The sequence below is a fragment of the Ailuropoda melanoleuca genome, chromosome 12 (assembly GCF_002007445.2).
Source record: "Ailuropoda melanoleuca isolate Jingjing chromosome 12, ASM200744v2, whole genome shotgun sequence".
Taxonomy (NCBI): Eukaryota; Metazoa; Chordata; class Mammalia; order Carnivora; family Ursidae; genus Ailuropoda; species Ailuropoda melanoleuca.
This window is the reverse complement of record NC_048229.1, coordinates 24,511,061-24,535,558: the sequence shown is the minus strand read 5'-3', so window position 1 is coordinate 24,535,558 and position 24,498 is coordinate 24,511,061. Positions and strand designations below refer to the sequence as shown.

General features: G+C 45.1%; 2 protein-coding genes across 2 annotated transcripts; both read right to left on the bottom strand.

The window, feature by feature from the left end:
* Window positions 1-369: 369 nt before the first annotated feature.
* On the bottom strand, window positions 370-4,053 carry LOC109488470 (vomeronasal type-1 receptor 1-like). The gene is given in 4 exon segments (XM_034638043.1): window positions 370-485; window positions 804-1,450; window positions 2,087-2,096; window positions 3,921-4,053. Coding segments are annotated over 4 exon segments (906 nt in total).
* Window positions 4,054-10,613: 6,560 nt separating this feature from the next.
* On the bottom strand, window positions 10,614-24,264 carry LOC109488339 (zinc finger protein 256-like). Its single transcript, XM_034638657.1, has 3 exons — window positions 24,073-24,264; window positions 21,596-21,722; window positions 10,614-17,930 (listed from the first exon to the last, which is right to left on the bottom strand). Exons 1-3 carry the CDS (start codon window positions 24,103-24,105, stop codon window positions 15,277-15,279), a joined length of 2,814 nt encoding a protein of 937 aa, XP_034494548.1. The 5' UTR covers window positions 24,106-24,264; the 3' UTR covers window positions 10,614-15,276.
* Between the last annotated feature and the right edge of the window lie 234 nt (window positions 24,265-24,498).

Here is a 24,498-nt window from a genome sequence, read left to right as displayed (position 1 = left end):
TATCCTATTGCATGTATACACTAAATTTTATCTATTCCTCCAGCCATGGACATTGGGGTTGTTTTCACCTTTTGGCTGTGGTGAATAAGGCTCCTTTAGACACTGATGTACAAATACCTGTATGATTCTTGGTTTCTATTCTTTTGGGTATAATGGCACTGCTAAATCATATGGTAATACTATGTTTTATTTTTTAAAGAAATACCATACATTTGAGTAATTATGTATACCATGTTCATTTTCTGGCAGGCCAATAAGCAATATGAAGTCATAATTTTTATTCAATACTGAATCTCAAAGTCTTTGCATATAAGCCCACAAATGTTAAACAAAGTAATCAAATAAATGGTAGGATGTTTTGGAAGAAACTCATGGACTAGAGACCATGCTTACTCCATTTGTTTTTCTTGTCCAGCAGACAAAGCAAAACTTTGAGATTCGGGTATTACTGAAAATGAACACAAAGGCGCCGAAAGTCAGGAAGCCTAAAGACACCAGTACAGAGATGTTCAAGAGCCAATGGCTTGGGTTCAAACCTGGGTTATCCAGAATGATAAAATAGAAGATAGAGGGGGCGCCTGGGTGGCACAGCGGTTAAGCGTCTGCCTTCGGCTCAGGGCGTGATCCCGGCGTTATGGGATCAAGCCCCACATCAGGCTCCTCCGCGATGAGCCTGCTTCTTCCTCTCCCACCCCCCCTGCTTTGTGTTCCCTCTCTCGCTGGCTGTCTCTATCTCTGTCGAATAAATAAAATCTTTAAAAAAAAATAGAAGATAGAGAGTACAAGGAGATAAACATGGTCACCAGGATCAGGATGGTGCATGGGGGAAAGGCTGTTGCTGTGAATGTACTAGACTCGCTGCTTGTACCTGAGCAGGACAAGGACCATGAAGCTGTTAATCCACATCATGAGGACCAAACACATAACATCAGTGAAGGCATAAATGACAGTTACAGAGAATACAAAGCTCTCAGGAATGGGTGAGGAACAATATCTATAAATGCCCATCATAGTCATGTTTTTGCTATTCTTTGGGCCAGTTACATCTGTAATAATAACTGTATTTAACAACAGATACAGAATCCAGCAGTTGAAACAGCAGAAGCCAATGCACACTGTGGATCTAATTCTGAGCGCCATCCACCCAGAGGAACCGGGGCAAAGCTGAATGGCCTGGAAACCACTGAGGAGGCAGATGGTGCTGAGGAAAACACCTCTGGCCACTCTGTACAAACAGAAGACAAATTTACATCCGACATCATCCAGGAAAGATTTTAATCCCAAAACTGCAAGTGTCCGAGGGATCCCTTCAGAGAAAAGAACCAAGATGTTATTAGCTAAGACCAATTGGTTAAGAATCAAGTCTGTGGGTCTCAAGACCTGTTCATTGAGCAAAATAACATTATAAAGACAAAGAAGTGAAGAATTTCCAAGGATCCCTGCACCAAATCTGAGTTAGGAAGTTAAGACCCCAATTTAAGTTAACAGAAATCAATCCACCCATTTAGAGAAGATGTTGCAGTTTGATTTCATTTGAATCAGAGGAATCTGGAGACTAAAAGAGAAAACTGGGTTACTCTCATTACATCCAGAAGGTGTCTTTTCTCAAAAAAACCCACACTATTATTCCATGTGAACACGAACATCATGGATGACTTCTGGTTTCTGGTTCCACACATAAGGAACTTGGAAGGCACCACTACAACCTCACCACAAGTAAAAAGCAGAACAGACTGAAAAACTAACAACTCTTTTTGAGTCCGGAAGAGAGGGGAGGGCACAGGGCAAACTGTTAACCCTAGATCTGCAAGACAGGTGAATACAGGAAGTCACCCCTCCCTGAAGCAGAGATGCTCATGAGGAGAAGGATCCACCACAAGAACCAGTGCCCAGGTAGGAAAACCTACAGTTTAATTGATGAATTGCTGGATGCTCAGTGTGGACAACTCTGAAAGCTAAAAACTCCAGGGGACCCAGTCACAGGAGGACCCCACAACATTGTGAAGCTATCTCCAGGAGCTTGGCCAGATTCACCCAGCAAATACTGGAAAAACAAACAAACAAACAAACAAACAAACAAACAAACCTCAAGGTTCCTGCAGGAAGAGGGGAAAAGGAACCCTTCTGAAATAAGCCAGAACAGTTCATTCTTCCCAACAAGGCCTGACCCCAGGGGAAACTAGTTAACCAGAACCTGACCTGCTGGGTATTATCAGAGCCTAACTAACCCGAGGAAGGCAAATACCCAACTCCAGCCTACTCTGGCCATCTGGTTCCACCTAAGGATGGAGAAAAAAATAGAAACACTTGTGAAGTAAATAGTCCAGAAGCACAGAATATTGAGACCTAATCTCCGAGAACGCTTCCCCTCCCCCACACCTCAGTACCACATTACTAAAGGACTATTTATAGTAGTTCTTTTTACCTATGCATCACGTCTGGCTATCAAGAAAAAAAATTACAAGATATACCAGAAGGCAAAAAACACAATTTGAAAAGACAGCAAGCCTAAGATCCAGACATAGAAGGGATGCTGGAATTATCGGATGAGGAATGTAAAATAACTATGATTAATATCCTAAGGGCTCTCTTGCATAAAGTAGACAGCATGCAAGAACAAATGAGCAATGTAAGCAGAGAAATGGAAATCCTACGAAAGAACCAAAAATAAATGCTAGAGATCAAAAACACTGTAACAGAAATGAAGAAGTCTTCGATGGGCTTATGAGTAGGTTGGACACCTACTAAACTGAGGAAAGATTCAAATATAACAATAGAAACTTCAAAAACTAAAATGCAAGGAGAACAAAGAAAAAAATGGGACAGAGTCTGGGTGGCTCAGTCGGTTAAGCATTTGCCTTCAGCTCAGGTCATAATCTCAGGGTCCTAGGATCAAGCCCTGAAATGAGCTCTGAGTCAGGCTCCGTGCTCAGGGAGGAGTCTGCCTGAGATTCTCTCTCTCCCGCTGCCCCTCCCTCCACTCACACATACACACTCTCTCCCTAAAATAAATAAATCTTTTTTAAAAAAGTAAAAGAGAAATAAAGACTTTCTCAGACAAAAATTGAGGGACTTTGTTGCCAGTAGACCTGCCTTGCAAGAAATGTTACAAGATGGTCTTTATTTTTTAAAAAAACATTAATCATTCCTATGTTTTCACAATAGAAGCCCAATTTCTGAATTTAAAACATTATTCAGTATTTCCTTAAGAATCACATTTAGATGATATGGCTTTTGACATAAAAGTTCTGTGGGAGGGGCGCCTGGGTGGCACAGCGGTTAAGCGTCTGCCTTCGGCTCAGGGCGTGATCCCGGCGTTGTGGGATCGAGCCCCACATCAGGCTCTTCTGCTATGAGCCTGCTTCTTCCTCTCCCACTCCCCCTGCTTGTGTTCCCTCTCTCGCTGGCTGTCTCTATCTCTGTCAAATAAATAAATAAAATCTTTAAAAAAAAAATAAATAAATAAAAGTTCTGTGGGAAAACCTAAGACCTCATTTAATTTTGCTTTAACATCAAAATAAACAGAGGAACTAAAAAATTCAATAAGAAAAAAAAATCATAAGAGCATGGGTTAGTCTGCTTCAAAAATACTTCCAAAATTCAATCACTCAGCTTCTCTTCTGGGAGAAATTGTCCACCAACAAACCTTTTCTAACAACTCTTGGAGAAGAAAATGGAAAAATCAAACCCATAGCACAATAGCTAAGTAAAATATTTTCCACTCTGTCAGGCAAAGAAGAGCTTTTGCCCTCTTACAAGCTGCTCTATTTCATCAGATGATTCAACGGGTCCAATAGATCAGAAGACTGCTCAATATTCTTCTGAATAGCTTCTTGCTGGTACTGAAGATATGTTATTATTACTGTCATTTTCCTTAAACTATGTTCTGAGTGCAAGTACCATGTTTCCAGCTGCCTGACCTAGCAGTTCGGAGTTCCGGGAGCCCTTCAGCACCTTTTCGGTCAGCGCGAACATGTCAGTATCACTGGTGTTCACCTTCTCTTCGAGAAGCCCCTTCATGGACTGAACAAATCGCACTTGCAAATGTGGCATCGCAATTGCCATCACCTCAACTAGTGAACGCCCAAAATGTTCTTTAAAGAAAAGGAAAGCAAGGTCAAAAACTCAGACTGACAAAGAAACAAAGAGCATCAAAGGAAACAGTGAAAGTAAAATTAAAACTTTTACTTTTCTGGGGTGCCTGGGTCGCTAAGTCATTAAGTGTCTGCCTTCGGGTCAGGCCCTCAGGGTCCTAGGATCGAGCCCCGCATCGGGCTTCCTCCTCCACTGGGAGCCTGCTTCTTCCTCTCCCACTCCCCCTGCTTGTGTTCCCTCTCTCATTGGCTGTCTCTCTCTGTCAAGTAAATAAATATTTTTTTAAAAAAGTGAAAATTACTTAGAGTTAGTAGGAGTAATTTGTAGTGATTAACCAATTAGAGAGACACAGAGACAGAGACAGGCAGACAGACAGACAGAGGCTGAGAAACAGGCAAGAGGAAACACATCTCAGATGCCTGGATGAAACCAGGTAAAAGTGACAGGTGAGACAAGGATATTAAGGTCTAAGAAGTGAGAGAAGGAAGCTGAGAACAAAGCTGGGCTTTGTTTCTGGCCAACCGGAGGCATTTAGCTTCCAAAATGTGATTATTTTTCAGTTCTGTTAAGTCTGCACCATGGCAGCCTGAAAAGGAGAAGAAAAGAACTGATTAGGAACAAATTGCCTGAATGTTAGAAACAACTGGAGAAAGTGGATAAACTTTAACTTGCTACTTCAACAGAGATAGGTGAAACATCACTCATTATTTTTGATGTATGAGAGGTACCGGGTGGAAAAAACTTGCAGAGAACCTGCCTCTATCGAGCCAATGTTATAGTTAAGAAAGATGGATGATAACAAATAAAATATTGGATACAAGATGGAAAGTGCCTTGCAAGGAAAAAAGAGATGGGTTCAAGGGATCAGCAGGGAATGAAGGAGGAAGCAATATAAACTGGGTAGTAATGGAGAACCTCATTGACAGGATTACTGCAGGCAGTCTTTGAAAAGAGATGGAAGGCCTAAGCCCTGCAGATATGTTGCGTGTATTACCCAAACACAGACACCAGCCAGTGTCATGTCTCAGACAAACCCAAGTGCCAGTGCACATGGAACTAGATGTGGGGCAGAGTTTAAGGAGGAGGTCAGAGAAGAACACGGGAGAAAGGAGTGTAAGGCTGTCTAGGTTTCTGTAAGAATTTTGGATTTTCTCTCAATAAAATGGGAGCCGTTATAAGGGTTTGACCAAAATATGGACACTATCTGATTTGTACTTTGAAAGGTTCATGCTGACTGCAAGGTAGAGACTACACTGCAAAGAAGGTTAGGAAGAGGGCAAACAGACAACCAATGAGGAAAGCCAGGTAAAGGAAGATGGTGGCTCTGCCCAGGCTAGTCAAGACAATGATGCAAAGTGTTCACATTGCTGATATATTTTGAAGACAGAGCCAGTAGGATGTCCTGTAGGATTGGATGTGGGGAGTCAAAAAAAGAATGAATCAAAGGTGGTCCTAGGTTTGTGGGCTCTGCATCAGAAAGATGAAGCTGGCATCAACTGAAGTTGGGTAGGCTGGCCAGAGCAGGTCACGTTTCCGCGAAAATCACACAACACAGTAAAAATACTACTTAATTTGAATATGTTTTACTCCTGACTAAAACCGTAGTAATTATATACTGTCCCATTTAGAAGAAATATTTTATTATGAATGTCTTATCTTATAATTGGAAGTATTATGAATATGTTATTCTATTATTTTATAAATAGTAAGGCACAGTGTTAAGCTTCTGTCTGCAGACTCACCCCTTAGCGACCCTCTCCCTGCCCAGAAACTTTCAGCCTCAGAGATCTACTCACCTTCCTGGAATATTCTATATATTTGAACTTTTGTGCATTTTCGTATCTGCTTATCTTTTCTTATTCACACTTAGTGAAAAAGGACACCCTGTGCGAAGCTCTGTGGCTGCAGCATGGACAGAACAGACACAGAGCCTTTGCACGAGTGGACCCTGCATGCTGAGGAAGAGGCAAGTATGATGAAACTGATGCCTACCCTCGATTCTTCACTGAGGCACCTCACCTATCCTTCAAGGTTACTTCTGAGAACCCTTTCCAATCACCCAACAGCTTCACTAACCCTTGCTCGTCCTCAAAGTTCTTATAACATTCCAGTCTTCATCATTTAGTGTGGCATCATAGGATTATTTTGGTCTTCGCCAATACATCAGTGACCCCATTGCCACAAAACTCCCAGTAGGTGTTCACAGTGTATTAAGGAAGACAGCAAATTCCTTGTGATTCCTCCCACTGAAAAGTTACTCTATTTCACCTTACCTTGAAACTGAATGGCTTGTTGACTAAAAGAATTGGTGGATGTGACTTTTTTTTAATCTCTAAGAACAAGACACAAAGAGTCTGCAGCTTCTTGATACACCCTGGACTTCCATGTAAGAAATCTCACCATGTGTATTTAAGTCCTCTGTTCAAAGTTCCTGCTGAATCCAATTTTGCACTTGCGTAGCCATGACCGTATATTGTGTCAAATCCAAAAAGATCATTACCAGGACCAATGGCAAGGAGATCACCCACATGTTTTCTTCTAGGAGATTTATGGTTTCAGGTCATACATTCAAATCTTTCATCCATTTTGAGCTGATTTTCATTTATGGTATAAGGCTGGGGTCCAGATTCATTCTTTTTTTTTATTTTTAAGATTTTCTATTTATTTATTTGACAGAGAGAGACAGCCAGCAAGAGAGGGAACACAAGCAGGGGGAGTGGGAGAGGAAGAAGCAGGCTCCCAGCGGAGGAGCCCAATGTGGTACTCGATCCCAGAACGCCGGGATCACGCCCTGAGCAGAAGGCAGATGCCCAACGACTGCGCTACCCAGGCGCCCCCAGATTCATTCTTTTGCATGTAACTTCCCAGTTTGGCCAACATAATTTATTGAAGAGACTATCCTTTCTGAATTGTACATTCTTGGCTCCTTTGTCTAACTAAATAGACAAACCCATATATGCACAAGTTTATTTCTGGGGTCTCTATTCTATTCCACTGATCTTTGTGTATTTCTAAACCAATGATGAAATTTAAAAGCTTGTTTAATTCCAAACCCTCATATTTTTGGAGTATGATCTCATATTTATAAAATTATACACACCTTGTAAATATTTATCGGGTTAATTTCATGCAATATTCTGTGATGGGGCTGCATCCTTCCAATACCTCCCATTCACAGAACTTTCACAATCAGATAAAGGGTGTGTTTCATTAAACACAATGATCTGAATGCTTTCCAACTAGCTAAACAGGTGACCAACTCATTTTTGCACTCTATAATTCTAAGGTCATTTCTGACCTAGTCATACCTGCATAATTTTATGATGAAATATCAATATAAAGTTATACTTTTGCCTGATGACAGTTAATGGATACTGCTAAGCAATGAAGTCACAGTAAATAAAGCAGTTTACTTACCAACACTGACCCTACTATGTCACACACAGGGAGAACCTTTATAAAGAAGAGAGCCCTCACTGACTTGCTCTATGTCTTTTTCAATTACTTCATTTTTTTTTAAGATTTTATTTATTTATTTGACATACAGAGAGATAGAGTACAAGCAGGAGAGCAGCAGGCAGAGAGAGCAGCAGGCTCCCCGCTGAGCAGGGAGCCTGATGTGGGACTCGATCCCAGGACCCTGAGATCACGAGCTGAGCTGAAGGCAGACGCTTAACCGACTGAGCCACCCAGGCACCCCTCAATTACTTCATTTCTTTGCATGTCTGTTCTTCTAGTCCTTTTCTATTGTTCCTGTAACAAATTACTATAAACTTAGAGCCGTAAAAATTATTGCACAGTTTTTGTAGACAGTACATAGTTGGATCTTGGTTTGGGACCCACTCTGAAAATCTTTTACTAGTTTTTTTGCCATTTCAAGGTCTTTATTGAGGGGCGCCTGGGTGGCTCAGTTGGTTAAGCGTAGGCCTTTGGCTCAGGTCATGATCCTGGAGTCCCAGGATTGAGCCCCAATCTCTGCTTCTCCCTATGACCCTCCCACATCTTGTGCTCTCTCACTCTCTCTCAAATAAAATCTTTTTTTAAAAAGTGATTACTGATATAATCAGATTAATATATACCGTATTTGTTACTAATTTCTATTTGTCACCTTTTTTGTTGTTCCACTTTGTCTTCCACTCTTTTCCCGCTTTTTGTGGTTTTAACTGAACATTTTATATGACTGTTTCTTAGCATATCAGTTATACTTTTTTTTTCTTTTGTTTTGTTTTTGTTTTTGTTTTTTAAAGATTTTTTAAATTTATTTGACAGAGATAGAGACAGCCAGCGAGAGAGGGAACACAAGCAGGGGGAGTGGGAGAGGAAGAAGCAGGCTCACAGACGGAGGAGCCTGACGTGGGGCTCGATCCTATAACGCCAGGATCACGCCCTGAGTCGAAGGCAGACGCTCAACCGCTGTGCCACCCAGGCGCCCCTTTTTTTCTTTTTTAATTAGTTGTCTTAGAGTTTTCCATAAACACTGACAACTAATCCAAATATACTTTTCAAACACTATACCACTTCACGGATAATGTGAGTACCTTATAATAACAATATAATCTCAATTTCTCCCGCCGGTCCCTTGTATCATTGATGTCATTCATCCCACAAATATAAAAGCATGATAAGAACACACACACACTAAGATAATCATAAATAAGAGAATATATTGTTGGTGTTACTACTGCAAAAAAATTGTTGTTACATTAAGAATTAAAAAAAATAACACTCTTGGGGCACCTCTTTGGCTCAGTTAGGAGAGCATGCAACTTTTAAACGCAGGGTCATGAGTTCAAGCTTCATGTTCAGTGTGGAGCCTACTTAAAATTAAAAATAGTAATAACAATAGGGGCACCTGGCTGGCTCAGTTAGTTAAGCATCTGACTCTTGATGTCACCTCAGGTCATGATCTCAGGGTCCTGAAATCGAGCCCCGTATCAAGCTCAGAACTAAGCAGGGGAGTCTGAGAATCTCTTTCCCTCTGCCTCCCTCACCCCACTCTAATAAATACAACTTTTAAAATAATAATAAAAGAAAAATACTTTTTATTTGACCTTTACTTATTCCTCCTGCAATTATCTTCCTTTATGTAGATCCAAATTTCCGACCTATATCATTCTCCTTATCTCTAAAGAAGTTCTTTTAACAATTCTTGCATGGAAGAGCTCATGGTCACCCTCTTCCCACAAATTCATATGATGAAATCCTAACCCCAAAATGTGATATTATTAAGAGATGGGGCTTTGGGAGGTGCTTAGGTCATGAGGTTGGACTCCTCATGAATGGGTTTCCCGAAAGAGGGTCCACTGGCACGCCTGAGCGTCATGACTCTGCATCTGCCTTTGGCTCAGGTCATGGTCTCGGGGTCCTGGGATCCAGGTCCCGCACTGGGCTCCCCGCTCAGCAGGGAGCTGCTTCTCCCTCTCCATCTGCCCCTCCCCCAGTTTGTAAATGTGCACACCCTCTCAAAAAAAATTTAAGGAAAAAAAAAAGGTTCCACCAGGATCCCTAATTTCTTCAATCATGGAAGGACACAGAAAGAAAAGCAAACTATGAACCGGGAGAAGGATCTTGACCAGAGAACTCACCCATGCTGGCACCTTGATCTTGGACTTCCAGGCTGCAGAACTGTGAGAAATGAATGTTTATCTTTATAATAAATTACCTGGTCTCTACTATTTTGTTATATCACCCCAAATGGACTAAGATGGCAGATTTGTTGGCAACAAATTCCCTAGTTTTTCTTTTAGAAAGCCTATTTGCCCTGCACTGTTGAAGGATAATTTTGCAATGAACAGAATTCTAACCTGATCAGTTTTTCTCTCAAAACTTCAAATATTTAACTCCTCTCCCTTTTTGCTTGCATGGTTTCTGAGAGGATGGATTAAAGTCTTAGTTCTTCTGGAGCTAAGGTATTTTTTCCCTCAGGCTTCTTTCAAAACTTTATGATTTCAAGGAAGTTGAAAATAATATGCCTACATTGGGGTATTTTTTGGCATTTATCCTGCTTAGCGTTCTCTAAGCTTTCTGGATCTATGGTTCATTTCGTGTTATCAATTTATCTCTTAACAATATATTTTGAGGGGTGCCTGGGTGGCGTAGTCATTAAGCCTCTGCCTTTGGCTCAGGGCGTGATCCCGGCGTTCTGGGATCGAGCCCCACATCAGGCTCCTCCACTAGGAGCCTGCTTCTTCCTCTCTCACTCCCCCTGCTTGTGTTCCCTCTCTCACTGGCTGTCTCTGTCAAATAAATAAATAAAATCTTTAAAAAAATAAAATAAAAACATATTCTTTAAAAAAAAACAAAAACAAAAACAAAAAAACAATATATTTTGGGGCGCCTGGGTGGCACAGCGGTTAAAGCGTCTGCCTTCGGCTCAGGGTGTGATCCCGGCGTTATGGGATCGAGCCCCACATCAGGCTCCTCCACTATGAGCCTGCTTCTTCCTCTCCCACTCCCCCTGCTTGTGTTCCCTCTCTCTCTGGCTGTCTCTATCTCTGTCGAATAAATAAATAAAATCTTTTAAAAAAAACAACAACAAAAAAAACAATATATTTTGAAACATATAATTGCTATGGAGATTGAGTCCCTAACTGGCTCAAAGGCTGAATACCATTTGTACATGCCATCACCTCCAGGCCACATGGTCTGTGATGTGTCCCTCAGGGACATCTGGGGAAAGAGCAGCTGGAGCTCTAGGCAGGGCACTGTCTTAGGGACCCACGGTGGGAAATCTGCTTCCAGAGGAAGAAAGGAAACTCAGCCCATAGGGTCCCACCTAAATCGCATCCCCAGGCGTGCTCCCCCCAAGTGTCTACTCCAGTCCCCATGAACCACCCCTGCCCTCCCACCTAGCATGGTGGTCTACCGGCATGTTCTACCCTGGTCCCCACATGGCTCAACCCCTTTCTTACTGTCCCCATTGAGATATGACCACACTCACACTTGGGTCTGCAAAGGAAAAGATGTCACCAGGTTGCTGTGCAGAACCTTACCCCCATTCCCTCCTTCTGGGCAAGGCCCTGGCCCCACCTGACAAGTTGGGCACCAAAAGCCCAACAACATCCCTAAGAGATTTGGTTTTTCTCTGCAAGACACCACCCAGAACTCAGATCACATACTGTGGATAAATACTGGGTCACATCCATGCCTTAACTTAGAAGGGAATGAGAAGTTCCAGTTGCCCATAATTTCCATCAACAATGACAAACCAGAGAGCTCAGCATCCTTAAGTATGTTGGGATGGTGACTGATGTATGTTATTGGGATCTGCCAGGTGGCAGAAGTTAAACTTCTGCCACAGAAACGGTCAGTGACTTCAATCTAGCAAGAACTCTGCACACATCAGAAAGCACAATGCCTCCTAAATTTTCCCCAAATAGCTGGAACTTATGGGAAGTCACTCCACCGTAGACATTCAGGTGAACAAAGTTCAATTCAGGAAGGTGGCTGCCTCACTAGGTTTTCCCCCATTGGAATTACACAAAGTAAGGAAACATCACCTTCTGTGTTATTTTAAAGACTTTCTGCAATGTTAACTCTCCAATATGGAATGAATAGAGATGACTGGATAAAGGAATGGTGTCATTCACCTTATTCCAGTGTGAATTCTGACTTTTCTAAAACCTATCTTTGGCCAAATGATCACCTATATTCTTCCCATTTGTCTTCCCTCAGGCTGCCCTAAAAACATCATAAATTAGGTGGCTTATAAAAACACAAATTTCTTTCTCAGTCCTGGGGGCTGGATATCTGGCGTTACACTCCTTATAGGGTCTAGTTCTGTGTCTGGGGAGATCCTGATTTATAGATGATCTTCAAAAACGGTCCTTACATGATAGAGGAAGCAAACTCTCTCAGAACTCTTATGAGGACAATAATCCTATTCGTGAGGGCTCCACACTCATGACACAATTCCCTCCCAAAGACATCATGATCCTCAACTCCTAATCCTATCACATTGAAGTATAGGAATTTAACCTATGAATTTTAGTGAACATAAGGATTCAGCTCATAATATCACTCATAACAACGTATCAACTATGTACTTTTTGCTTTAAGGAGACTGGAGCTTTGGCTGAAAGGTTTTGCACATCCCAGCATTCCTAAGGCCTTTCTCCAGTGTAAACTCTTTGATGCTAATTAAAAGTAGTATAACCAGTAAAGATTTTCCACATTCATTGCCCTCAAAAGCCTTTCTCCTGTGTGAATTCTCTAGTAGTGAATGAATGCTGCCCTCTACTTAAAAGATTTCCCACATTTGGGGCACCTAGGTGGCTCAACTGGTTAAGTGCCCAACTCTTTGTTTCGGCTCAGGTCATGATCTCCTGGGTCATGGAATCAAGCTCGATTCTGGCTCCAGGCTCAACAGGAGTCAGCTTGAAGATTCTCTCCATTTGCCCAACCCTTCAGTGTTCTCTCCCTCTATAAAACAAATAAATGAATCTTTAAAAAAATAACACATTTCCCACAACCATTACACTTCAAAGATCATTCACCTCAGCAAATCTTGAGGTTGCTATTCTGGAAAAAGTACCTTCCACAGTCATGCCACAAAAGGCCTTTCTCCAATGTAAACTCTAGTGAGTAAAGATGCCAGTACTGGCGATGAAAGACTTCCCACATTCACTGCCCACATAAGGTATTCCTCCACTCTGAGCTCTCTAATGATAATGGGGGGCAGACATAGAGGTAAATGATTTGGCACAGTCACTACACTTACAAGGGCTTCCTCCAGGACGAACCCTATTAGTAATCAATACTGAGCTACGGTTAAGACATTTTGCACATCCACTGCAAACAGTTTTCTCTACTATGCCATCTCTGAGGATGAATGAGGACGGAAGTATACAACAATATCCTCAAAGGTCACACCACCCTGTCATGAAGGGACAGATGAAACCCTGAACATTCTCTGAGAACCCATAATCCAATCCCCCACACATCTACCCATCTCCGCACCTCAGAATAGATGCCAGGTCCTGGTGCCACTAATGCTGCTCTCCGCTCACCTCCCATCAATCACTGTGCTCAGTCCACAGCAGTAACAGGCAGGGGGACACACAGACGCAATCGAAGCTCTGGGTTTGGCCTGCAAGGTCCCATCCCTCTGATACCATATTCCCAGGGAGTCTCCCAGACCATATTCCCAGGGAGTCTCCCAGATTGTGCCCTCAAGGCAGACAATTATAGGCCCTGCTCTGCCAGGAAGCCTTTAATACCAGGGCCCTGAGGCCCTTAGCTCACACTTCCTCTCCCTGTGTACAGGATACTGTAGACTGTACCTCTCTCATGCCCTCAGACCCCAGGATGAACTCCCACATCTTCCTGCCCCACACCAAAGGACTCTCCCTTGACTCACACATGTACTTGTCACATGACACCCAAAGGATATTTGACAAACTCGAACAGGTTCCAGAATCACCCCAGTATTCTCCTGGATCCCAACTGAGGGAAAGCTTCAAATGCTACTGAGAAGCCCTCCTTATTTGCCTCTAATCTTCGCTTCAGTAACACACACTCACAACCACTGTCAACACAGAATACTCATAGAACCTCTTCTACTTCCCTGCTGCCCATGCTGTCCCTCCACAATCAGGAACCAACCATCCTCCACTGAACCTAAAGGTCTCCCTGCCAGGCACAGCAAACCACAAATAACATCTGACCCAGAGCTTTTCTAGCAGGAAGACTCTGAAACACTCCAGACACCATAAAAGCTGACCACAAAATTCCGGTGAAGCCCTAGAACACAGAATACAGAGCAGACTCCAACCTCACTGTCACCTTGTCTCAATCTTAGATGTCCTCGGCCATCTCTTTCAATCACCCCAAGGAACCCTGGCCATCATCTGCCAGATCTTTCTCTCTCTTTCTCCCATGTCAACAATGCCCATCAACCACACCACAGGCTGTGCAAGAGAACCATTCTTGAGCACATCCTAGTAGGATACTTGACCTACTAGCAGCACTGCCACTACACTCTGCATTCCCTTCCTAACTGTGATCCAAATCTCTGCCCTGGTCCACACAACAGCCATCACTTTTCAAACCCTCCATCTTGAAACTTTCCCCAATTTCCCAAACGTTGCTGTCCAGCTCCCTAGTTGATTCCATGACTCACGCTTTTCTGACACATCTGAGACTGTAAACAATTCAGTCCATCACAAAGGTCTTGGGTTATAATGCAAATTCACACACAAGCCGGAGTATTCATGTATATATGTACGTCGATATTATTTATTTGCGATTATCAGCTCAGAGACACAGCAAGTTTGCGATGCAATGCACTCTGCTCTTTCCTTCATGCTGGGAAAGCACAATCCTGCTTTGAAATCACCCCTTAGAGGGGCGCCTGGGTGGTGCAGTCGTTAAGCCTCTGCCTTCAGCTCAGGGTGTGATCCCGGTGTTCTGGGATCGAGCCCCACAACAGGCTGCTCTGCTGGGAGCCTGCTTCTTCCTCTCCCACTCCCCCTGCCTGTGTTCCTTCTCTTGCTGCCTGTCAAATAAATAAAATCTTAAAAAAAAAAAATGAAACCACCCCTTAGAGTGCACACAATGTCTAAGACTAATGGTAATTAAACAAAGATGGCATTTACTAATGCATAAATCAGAGCAACACGTGGCACTCAAGTCCTGTGTGGTGATTTGGAAACTGCAAAGAGTCATCAAAGCATCACGAGACCAACAACATCCCCACTGGATCTGGCCTTCCTGTGCCAGTCACCACCCAGAACTCAATCACTCACTGTGGATCAACACTGGGTCTCATCCATGCTGTAACGTAGAACAGAACGAGGAGTTCCAGTTACCCATACTTTAAATGAGCAAATGAAAAAGCAGACAGGTCAGCATCATTAACCATGTTGGGGTGGTGACTTATGCACATTATTGGGAACTATGAGGTGGCAGAGGTGAAAGGACATCTGCCACAGACACTGACAGTGACTTCCATCTTGCAATGACTGCATGCACAGAGGAAAGCACAGTGCAGGTTCTGAATTTTGACAAAAATAGCTGGAACGTAGGGGAAGTCACTCCACTGTGGATACTCAGGTGAACAAAGTTGTATTCCGGTAGGTGGCTGCCTCACAGTGCTATTTTAAATCCTTCATGCACTGTGTAGACTGTAATGATATCTAAACCATTATGACTGATAAAAAGATTTCCCACATTCATGGCACTCTAAGGCCTTTTTCTAGTGTGAACTCTCTGGTGACGGTAGAGGGCAGAACTAGCAGTAAATGATTTCCCACATTCATTACACTCATAAGGCCCTTTACCTGAGTGAACCTTTTTGTGTACACTGAGGCTATCTTTTCGAGGAAAGGATTTGCCACATTCACTACATTCATAAGGCCTCTCTCCACTGTGAACACTCTGGTGAGCACGATGTTGATTACTAGTGATAAAAGATTTCTCACATTGATTGCACTGATAAGGCTTTTGTCCAGTGTGAAGTCTCTGGTGATAACGGAGGGCAGAACGAGCAGTAAATGATTTCCCACATTCATGGCACTCATAAGGCCTTTCTCCAGTGTGAACTATCTGGTGACGACGGAGGGCAAAACTAGCAGTAAATGATTTCCCACATTCATTACACTCATAAGGCCGTTTACCTGAGTGAACCTTTTTGTGTACACTGAGGCTATCTTTTCGAGGAAAGGATTTGCCACATTCAGGGCATTCATAAGGCCTCTCTCCACTGTGAACTCTCTGGTGAGCACGATGTTGATAACTAGTGATAAAAGATTTCTCACATTGATTGCACTGATAAGGCTTTTGTCCAGTGTGAAGTCTCTGGTGATAACGGAGGGCAGAACGAGCAGTAAATGATTTCCCACATTCATGGCACTCATAAGGCCTTTCTCCAGTGTGAACTCTCTGGTGACGACGGAGGGCAGAACTAGCAGTAAATGATTTCCGACATACATTACACTCATAAGGCCGGTCACCTGAGTGAACCATTTTGTGTACACTGAGGCTACCTTTACGGGGAAAGGATTTGCCACATTCAGGGCATTCATAAGGCCTCTCTCCACTGTGAACTCTCTGGTGAGCACGATGTTGATTACTAGTGAGAAAAGATTTCCCACATTCACTGCACTTATAGGGCTTTTGTCCAGTGTGAAGTCTCTGGTGATAACGGAGGGCAGAACTAGCAGTAAATGATTTCCCACATTCATGGCACTCATAAGGCCTTTCTCCAGTGTGAAGTCTCTGGTGAGAACGGAGGGTAGAACTAGCAGTGTAAGATTTCCCACATTCACAGCACTCATAAGGCCTTTGTCCAGTATGAAGTCTCCGATGAGAAGATAGGGCAGAACTAAAAGTAAAACATTTCCCACATTCACGGCACTCATAAGGCCGTTCCCCAGTATGAAGTCTCTGGTGTGAACGGAGGGCAGAACGAGCAGTGTAAGATTTCCCACATTCATGGCACTCATAAGGACGTTCTCCAGTGTGAACTCTCTGATGATGACGGAGGGCAGAACTGGCAGTAAAATTTTTCCCACATTCATTACACTCATAAGGCCGTTCACCTGAGTGAACCTTTATGTGTACACTGAGGCTAGTTTTTCGGATAAAGGATTTTCCACATTCACTGCACTCATAAGGCCTTTCTCCAGTGTGAACTCTCTGGTGATAACGTAAGATAAAACTACCAGCAAAAGATTTCCCACATTCGCTGCACTCGTAAGGCCTTACTCCAGTGTGAACTGTTTGATGATAACGTAGGGCAGAACTGCCAGCAAAAGATTTCCCACATTCATTGCATTTATAAGGCTTTTGTCCAGTGTGAACTCTCTGGTGAGAACAGAGGGCAGAATTACTGGTAAAAGATTTCCCACATTCACTGCACTCATACCGTCTTTCTCCTGCATGAGATCTCTGATGATAACAGAGGGAAGCCATAGAGGGAAAAGATTTTGCACAGGCACGACACTTGTAAGACCTTTCCCCAGGTTCAACCCTATGGGCAATCATCTCTGAGCTACAGCTAACAGATTTTGCACATCCACTGCAAACATAACTCCTCACTCCACTGTGACATCTCTGAGGGTGAATGAGGACAGATTTGCGACCTAAGGATTTCCCACATCTGCTGCACGTGGGCTGCCTGGATCCACTGTGACTCTTTCCATGTTCATTCAGGGTTGATCTTTGCCTACGGGATTTTCCACATTGGCCAAACTCGTATCTTTCTCCAGTATGGTATCTCTGGTGTATAGCAAATAAGGATTTGTACCTGAATGTTTTCCCACATTCACTGCACACAAAGGACTGTCTTCCAAAGTGGACACCCTGGTCCTGACTATCTGTGTGTTTGGAACCAAAGGCTTTCTTACATCCTCCCCAAGGATGATGACTTTTCCTGCTTTGTAAAGTTGTCCTGCACTGGGTGATCATGTGTGGCTTCTCCCCAGTGTGAGTGGCCTCTGGGTGCAGATGCCCGGAGCCAGAGAGGAAGTCCTTCTGAATTTCTCCACAGGTAAAGGGCTTTCCTGAACCATGGAATCCCCAGCTGTTCACCAAAGAGGCCCCGTCTACACGGCTTCTGCAGGGTTTTGCTCCCAGGTGCTGCTCCTGCTGCGGCTGAGACTTCGCACTGAAATAAAATCGTTTCCCACATGCCCCACACTTCAACAGTTTCTGGCTGTTTCCTTTTCCCTGGTGCTCAGCCAAGTGGAAAATGTCTCTCAACACTGGACCACACATCTCACAGGGGTGGGTCTTCCGGGAAGACACAGCTGCCGTGGGCGTCCCGGCCTGTGACGCTCCTACAGAAGTGCTTTGTGCAAAGGGTGCCTCCTCACCCTCTGCTCCACAGCAGCAACCTGAAGGCAAAGAAACGCTGGTGAAATTCCCGTTCACTATCGCGAGGGGCTGAGCCCATCACATGCATGCACCCGATTCATCTAGGCAGGAGTGTACAGCATGCTTTTCCACACAAAGGAGACGGAACTCATTTGAAGGAGTGCCCAACTGGTCAAGTATTATGGAGAGCACTCTAGAAGGACAAAAACCTAGGGTATGACACAAGGAAGAGAACCAGGGTCTACAACTTGTTCTCTGCCCAAAGGTTTGTGTAGAAGCGTTTCTGCTACTGGTGTTTGGCTGAGTAGAAGGCTGGGGCACAATCCAATATCACGAAACTGACTTCAGTCAAGGGGAGTTTAAGGACATGTGAATATCTCATTTCAAAATGTCTGGGGGTGAACGCTGAGGTACACAGAAAGAGCAGTGACAGAAATAGGTGGGATGTGGGTGCCTGAGATGCAGGGATTATCCCTGTACTGGCATTCACAGAATTACCAAAGAGGTAGAAACCACTTGACACAAAAATGTCAACAGCAAGGAAGGAAAGACAGAAACGGGATGTGGCCATCAGCAATGGCACCGAACTCTGACTGAACAAACAAAGGTGCCCGGTATAACCTAACACAGGTCTGATATCACACCGTTGCTGGCTGCCACTCATGACAAACAGGCTCCCTATGAGCGCACCTGGTCATGTCTGGAGCATGGCTATGCTTTGATATACAAAGCACTCCTCTCTGTAAGCCCTAGCTGAGCAACTTCAGGGTACCAGGAAGATAGAAAGACTGTACGAAAACAGGCCAAGTGGACCGCCAGCACTGTTACTCAGTGCTACTCAGGACACAACAGACACAGAAAAATGTCCCACGGGGCTGTTATCAGTAGCAAGGTAGAATCAGAGATACCAACCTAAACCCCAAGAAAAATCAATCCAACAGCTGTCCATGAATGACATTAGCCTCGGAGGGCTCAACAGTCCAATTAAGACAGACTAGTATACAGAGGAGCATAAGAGAGGGCACAAGCACACAGAGAAGTCGGCTGGAGGCTGTACCGGCAGAGCTGTGTGTGATGGGTGGGAAATAAGGGCTGGGGCTATCTCCACCAGCCACAGGGTGGGTGCGACTGCAGTCCTTGCTCAGAAGAGCCTCCAGCTTCCTGCTCCACAGAGGGCACTGGACTATTTGCCACCAAGTCAACCAAAGCCTAAAGCCGAAGCAATCTTCAGAGAGAAGATCAAATCTTAAGGCAGCACATTTCTGATTTCAAACTAGATTACAAAGCTATACAATCCAAAACAATTGGGTACTGGCATAAAAACAGAACAACGGAATGGGATGAAAAGCCTGTAAGGACAGCCACACATACACAGTCAACTACTCTTTGACAATTATGCCAAGAAACTACACTGGGGGGGGAAAAATAACCTCTTTCCTACCGCTGTGAACTCTCAGTAAACAAATGAAAAAACAGTAAGGGTGGATCCCCATCTTATAGCACCCCTTGGAACGCACGTGTCATTGACTGAAGACTGAAACCTATGACCTGAACCCTAAAACTCCCAGCAAAAAGAGGGAAAAGCCTCTTCAACCTTTCTGCTGGCAATGATTTTTTGAACAGGACACCCAAAGCATATATAACGAAAGCAAAAGCAAACAAGTAGGGCTATACCAAATTTAAAAGTTGCAGCAGGGGGTGCCTGAGTGGCTCAGTTGGTTAAGCGACTGCCTTCAGCCTGGGTCATGATCCTGGAGTCCCAGGATGGAGTCCCACATCCGGCTCCCTGCTCAGCAGGGATTCTGCTTCTCCCTCTGATCCTCCCCCCCATCCTGCTCTCTCACTCTCTCAAATAAATGAATACAATCTTAAAAAAAAAAAAAAAAAAAAAGGTTGCAGCAGAGCCAAAGAAACACACAAAAGAGGGAAAAGGAGATGTTCAAGTGCCCAACACGAGCTCACAATCACTGATCATCAGAGAAATGAAAACCAACACAAGGTATCACCTTGTACTTATTACAATGGCTAGTACCCAAAAGACAAGACCAGTTGGTGAGCATGTGGAGAAGAACGAATCCCTGAATACCTCTGCTGGGCATACACATTAGGAAGTCATGATGGAACACATTAGGAAGGGTACACAAAAAGTTAAAAACGGAACTGCAATATATTCCACCACTGCCATTTCTAGCTATGTGTGTATCCCCAGGCAACAAAATCAGTATCTCCACAAACTATCTGCATCTCCGAGTCCACTGCAGTACTGTTCATAACACCCAATATACAGCAACATCTTTAGGTGTGGGTCAGGATTTAAAGACACAAAGAACATTTTGGGGGGCCTGGCATGCACAGTAAGTAGAGCATGAGACACTTGATCACGGAGTTGTGAGTTTTAGCCCCACATGGGGTGTAGAGATCGCTAAAACAAAACAAAACAAAACAAACAAACAAACAAAAAAACAACTTAAAAATCTTAAGCAAAAAAGTACTGTGACAAAGAACGTTTGGGAAACACGGGACGCCTGGGTGGCTCAGTGGGTTAAGCGTCTGCGTTCCACTCAGGTCATGAGCCCAGGGTCCTGGGATCTAGTCTCACATAGGGCTCCTAGCTCAGCAGGGAGCCTGCTTCTCCCTCTCTCTCCCTGTCACTCCCCCTGCTTCTGCGTGCGCGCTATCTCTCTCTGACAAATAAATAAATCTTAAAAAAAAAAAAAAAGAACGTTTAGTAAACACATATGTGCAGGAAAACTCAGACATATAAAAGGCAACACTGCCACTTGCCACAACATGGATGAACTTGGAAAACATTATGCTAATTACATGGATATCCTTTTTTTTTTTTTAAACTTATTTATTTGTGAGAGAGAATGAGGGAGCGCGTGTGCACGTGAGGGGGAGGGCAGATGGTGGTCAGGGATACACATTTTCATTTACAAGATGATACACTTCTGAGGAACTAACATACAGCATGTCTACACTTAATACTGCATTGCAGAGCTGAAATTTGCTAAGATGGTAGATATCTAAGCTTTCTCACCACCACCAATAAAAAAAGTAACTATGCCAAGTGATGGCTGTGTTGATTAACTTCATTTTGGTAATAACTTCATAATGTTTAAGTACATGAAATCATCACATAATACTTTCAATAATACAATTTGATTTCTCAAACACACGTCACAAACTTGAAGGAGAGGGGCAGGCAGAAGAGAGGTAAACATTACAAAAAGATCCACACAGCACATTCTTGTGAAGTAGCCCAAGGTCCACTGAAGTAGTGACAGGACCAATGCCTCCAATTTCAGGCAGAGGCAGGCACAAGGAAATATCATCTAAGGGAAGGGTCAACACCTACGCCATCCAAAAGCCATGGATCTAGATACACGGACCCAGCCAGGGAGAGGGCAAGCAAGGTGCAATCCATCAGCCTCACTGCATGACCACTGACCTCTAATCTTAGCCGGATCAGGGCTCAGCACGAAGGATATGGGGCCTGCAGGGCAGAGAAAAGGGCAGACCAACAATTGAGAGCTAGCAAAAAAAGCAACTACCCAGAAAGCTGGGGAACCAAGCAGTGCCCACAGTCCACACGAGAGAAGGACAAACCTACCCTGGACAATGGAGAGGGGAAAGCGGGAGTACAGAGTCTAGTCCAGGTCAAAGGGGAGGCTGAGGCCCTTACCCAGTGAGGATACAAGTGTAAAGTTCTCCAGCATCACACGGTGGTACAGCCGTCTCTGAGCCTCATCAAGAAGCCTCCATTCCTTCCAGGAGAAGTACACGGCAACGTCCTCAAAGGTCACACCACCCTTTCATGAAAGGAACAGATGAAACCGTGAACATTCAGAGAACCCATAATCCAATCCCGCACACGTCTACCCCAGTCTCCCCACCTCAAAATAAATACCAGGTCCTGGTGCCACAAATGCCGCTCTCCTTTCACCTTCCCATCACTCACTGCGCTCAGTCCACAGCAAACAGAGGCACGGGGACACGCAGACGCAATCGAGGCTCTGGGTTTGGCCTGCAAGGTCCCATTCCTCTGACACGATATTCCCAGGGAGTCTCCCAGATTGTGCCCTCAAGGCAGACAATTATAGGCCCTGCTCTGCCAGGAAGCCTTCAATACCAGGGCCCTGAGGCCCTTAGCTCACGCTTCCTCTCCATGTGTACCAGATTCTGTAGACTGTACCTCTCTCACGTCTTCAGACCCCAGGATGAACTCCCACACCTTCCTGCGCCACCCAAGGATTCTCCCTTGACTCACACATGTACTTGTCACATGACACCCAAAGGATATTTGACAAACTCGAACAGGTTCCAGAATCACCCCAGTATTCTCCTGGATCCCAACTGAGGGAAAGCTTCAAATGCTACTGAGAAGCCCTCCTTATTTGCCTCTAATCTTCGCTTCAGTAACACACACTCACAACCACTGTCAACACAGAATACTCATAGAACCTCTTCTACTTCCCTGCTGCCCATGCTGTCCCTCCACAATCAGGAACCAACCATCCTCCACTGAACCTAAAGGTCTCCCTGCCAGGCACAGCAAACCACAAATAACATCTGACCCAGAGCTTTTCTAGCAGGAAGACTCTGAAACACTCCAGACACCATAAAAGCTGACCACAAAATTCCGGTGAAGCCCTAGAACACAGAATACAGAGCAGACTCCAACCTCACTGTCACCTTGTCTCAATCTTAGATGTCCTCGGCCATCTCTTTCAATCACCCCAAGGAACCCTGGCCATCATCTGCCAGATCTTTCTCTCTCTTTCTCCCATGTCAACAATGCCCATCAACCACACCACGGGCTGTGCAAGAGAACCATTCTTGAGCACATCCTAGTAGGATACTTGACCTACTAGCAGCACTGCCACTACACTCTGCATTCCCTTCCTAACTGTGATCCAAATCTCTGCCCTGGTCCACACAACAGCCATCACTTTTCAAACCCTCCATCTTGAAACTTTCCCCCATTTCCCAAACGTTGCTGTCCAGCTCCCTAGTTGATTCCATGACACACGCTTTTCTGACACATCTGAGACTGTAAACAATGTCAAAACAATGTAGGGCATCCCCAAGGAAAATCAACCCACTGTTACCCCCAATCCAGTAACGGGAGCTTCCATCCTTTCAGCTGCTAGGAACTGTGAAAATTAACAACTGGAAACTTCACTACAATGGACTCGGGAGGTTGCAGCATAGGGAGCTCTCAGGCACTGCCACAGTGACCAACTGCAGACCACAGAGGAAGAGACAGACTTGACCTTATGTGGGGATACTACTTCACTAGCTCAGAGCCAAAAAGACAGGATTTCCTGATCATCCCAAGCAACAGCTCAGCCAATGAGAAGCCACAACTCCCACGCTACTCCAGTGGACTCATAGTTTTTAACAGCCTTCCCGACTTCACCCGTTTCCCCCTAAGAACGACTACCTCTCTTTTGTTCTCCACACTAGCCTACAGCTTTGACTCAGCCTCTTTGTTCCAAATTGTAGTTCCCTTTCCTTTCCATATAAACCCACTTCTGCGGGTAAAAGAGCAGCTTTATTTTTAAGGTTCGTAGACCAAAAGCCTTGGGGTTTTCCCTCACTCCCCCCATTCNGGTCTTCTCTCTCAGGCGGCGTCGGCTGGGATTCTCTACCTCTCCTACCCCCCGACGCGCGCGTGCTCTCTCCAGGTCAAATAAATAAAATAGCTTTTACAAAATAAGTAAATAACATCCACTTTGCAACTCCCTCCTCCTGCGCTCCCTGCCTCCTCGCTCACCCCCGCCGCGGGTTCTCTTCTCTGCCTACTGACACCTGGCTTAGACCACCCCTCGTTACCGCCATGAGACACGGACTGCTCAGGCAGCGAGGGGACAGGCCTCACTGGCCGCGCCGCACCCTGCTCCTGACAGAAGGGAGGGAGACGTGCTGTTCCCCGCTGCTGGCGCAGACCCCCTCCAGCCCCTGCCCCAGCCAGCCCCTCAGCCCGGAGCCCGCTCCCGCAGCCAGCACGCCGGCGCTTACACACGGGCCCCCGCCCGCCGGCGCCTCCCTGTCCCGGACACCGGGGCCTGGGCCGCAGGGACGCGAGCAGGCGCCCCGCCTCGGGCCTTTCGGGTCTGCGTGGGGGGACAGCGGGGAGTGGGGGAGACGAGCGTTTACCTGAGCCGGGTCCGTGGGCGCGGCCGCCGCCATCGGACTCGGTGGGCCGGCAGCGGGGCCGGAAGGGAAAGGACACCTGGACTCAACGGTGTGCGACGAGGTCAGCGCCTCCCCTCGCGTCCTCACCGTCAGTCACCGCGGTCCGGAACCTTAGCGGATAAACGGACCTAACCTGAGGCTAAAAGACCGCCAGCGGGGGATGAGGGCGGAAGTCCCGCCCCAGCGGATGCGCTCGCCTAGGAGGGCCGTGTCCCGTTCCCTCATTGGCTCTGCGCCGCACTGCGTCTTCAGAGACCAGGCTCTTCCGGGGGGTGTGGCTCCCGGAGCTCTGGCGGTCTCATAAAGGGGTCCTCCACCCTGGACTTCCGCACTTAGGTCTCCCTACAGGGCAATAAAAGCTAAAAGACCGGCATCACCTCGGAGACC

Coding starts and splice junctions, on each gene's coding strand:
- LOC109488339 (XM_034638657.1), bottom strand. CDS start 24,105: ATGGCGGCGGCCGCGCCCACGGACCCGGCTCAG. Junction 21,723..24,072: donor CGCCCACGGACCCGGCTCAG/GTAAACGCTCGT, acceptor CTTTCATGAAAG/GGTGGTGTGACCTTTGAGGA. Junction 17,931..21,595: donor TACACTTGTATCCTCACTGG/GTAAGGGCCTCA, acceptor CTTTGCCTTCAG/GTTGCTGCTGTGGAGCAGAG.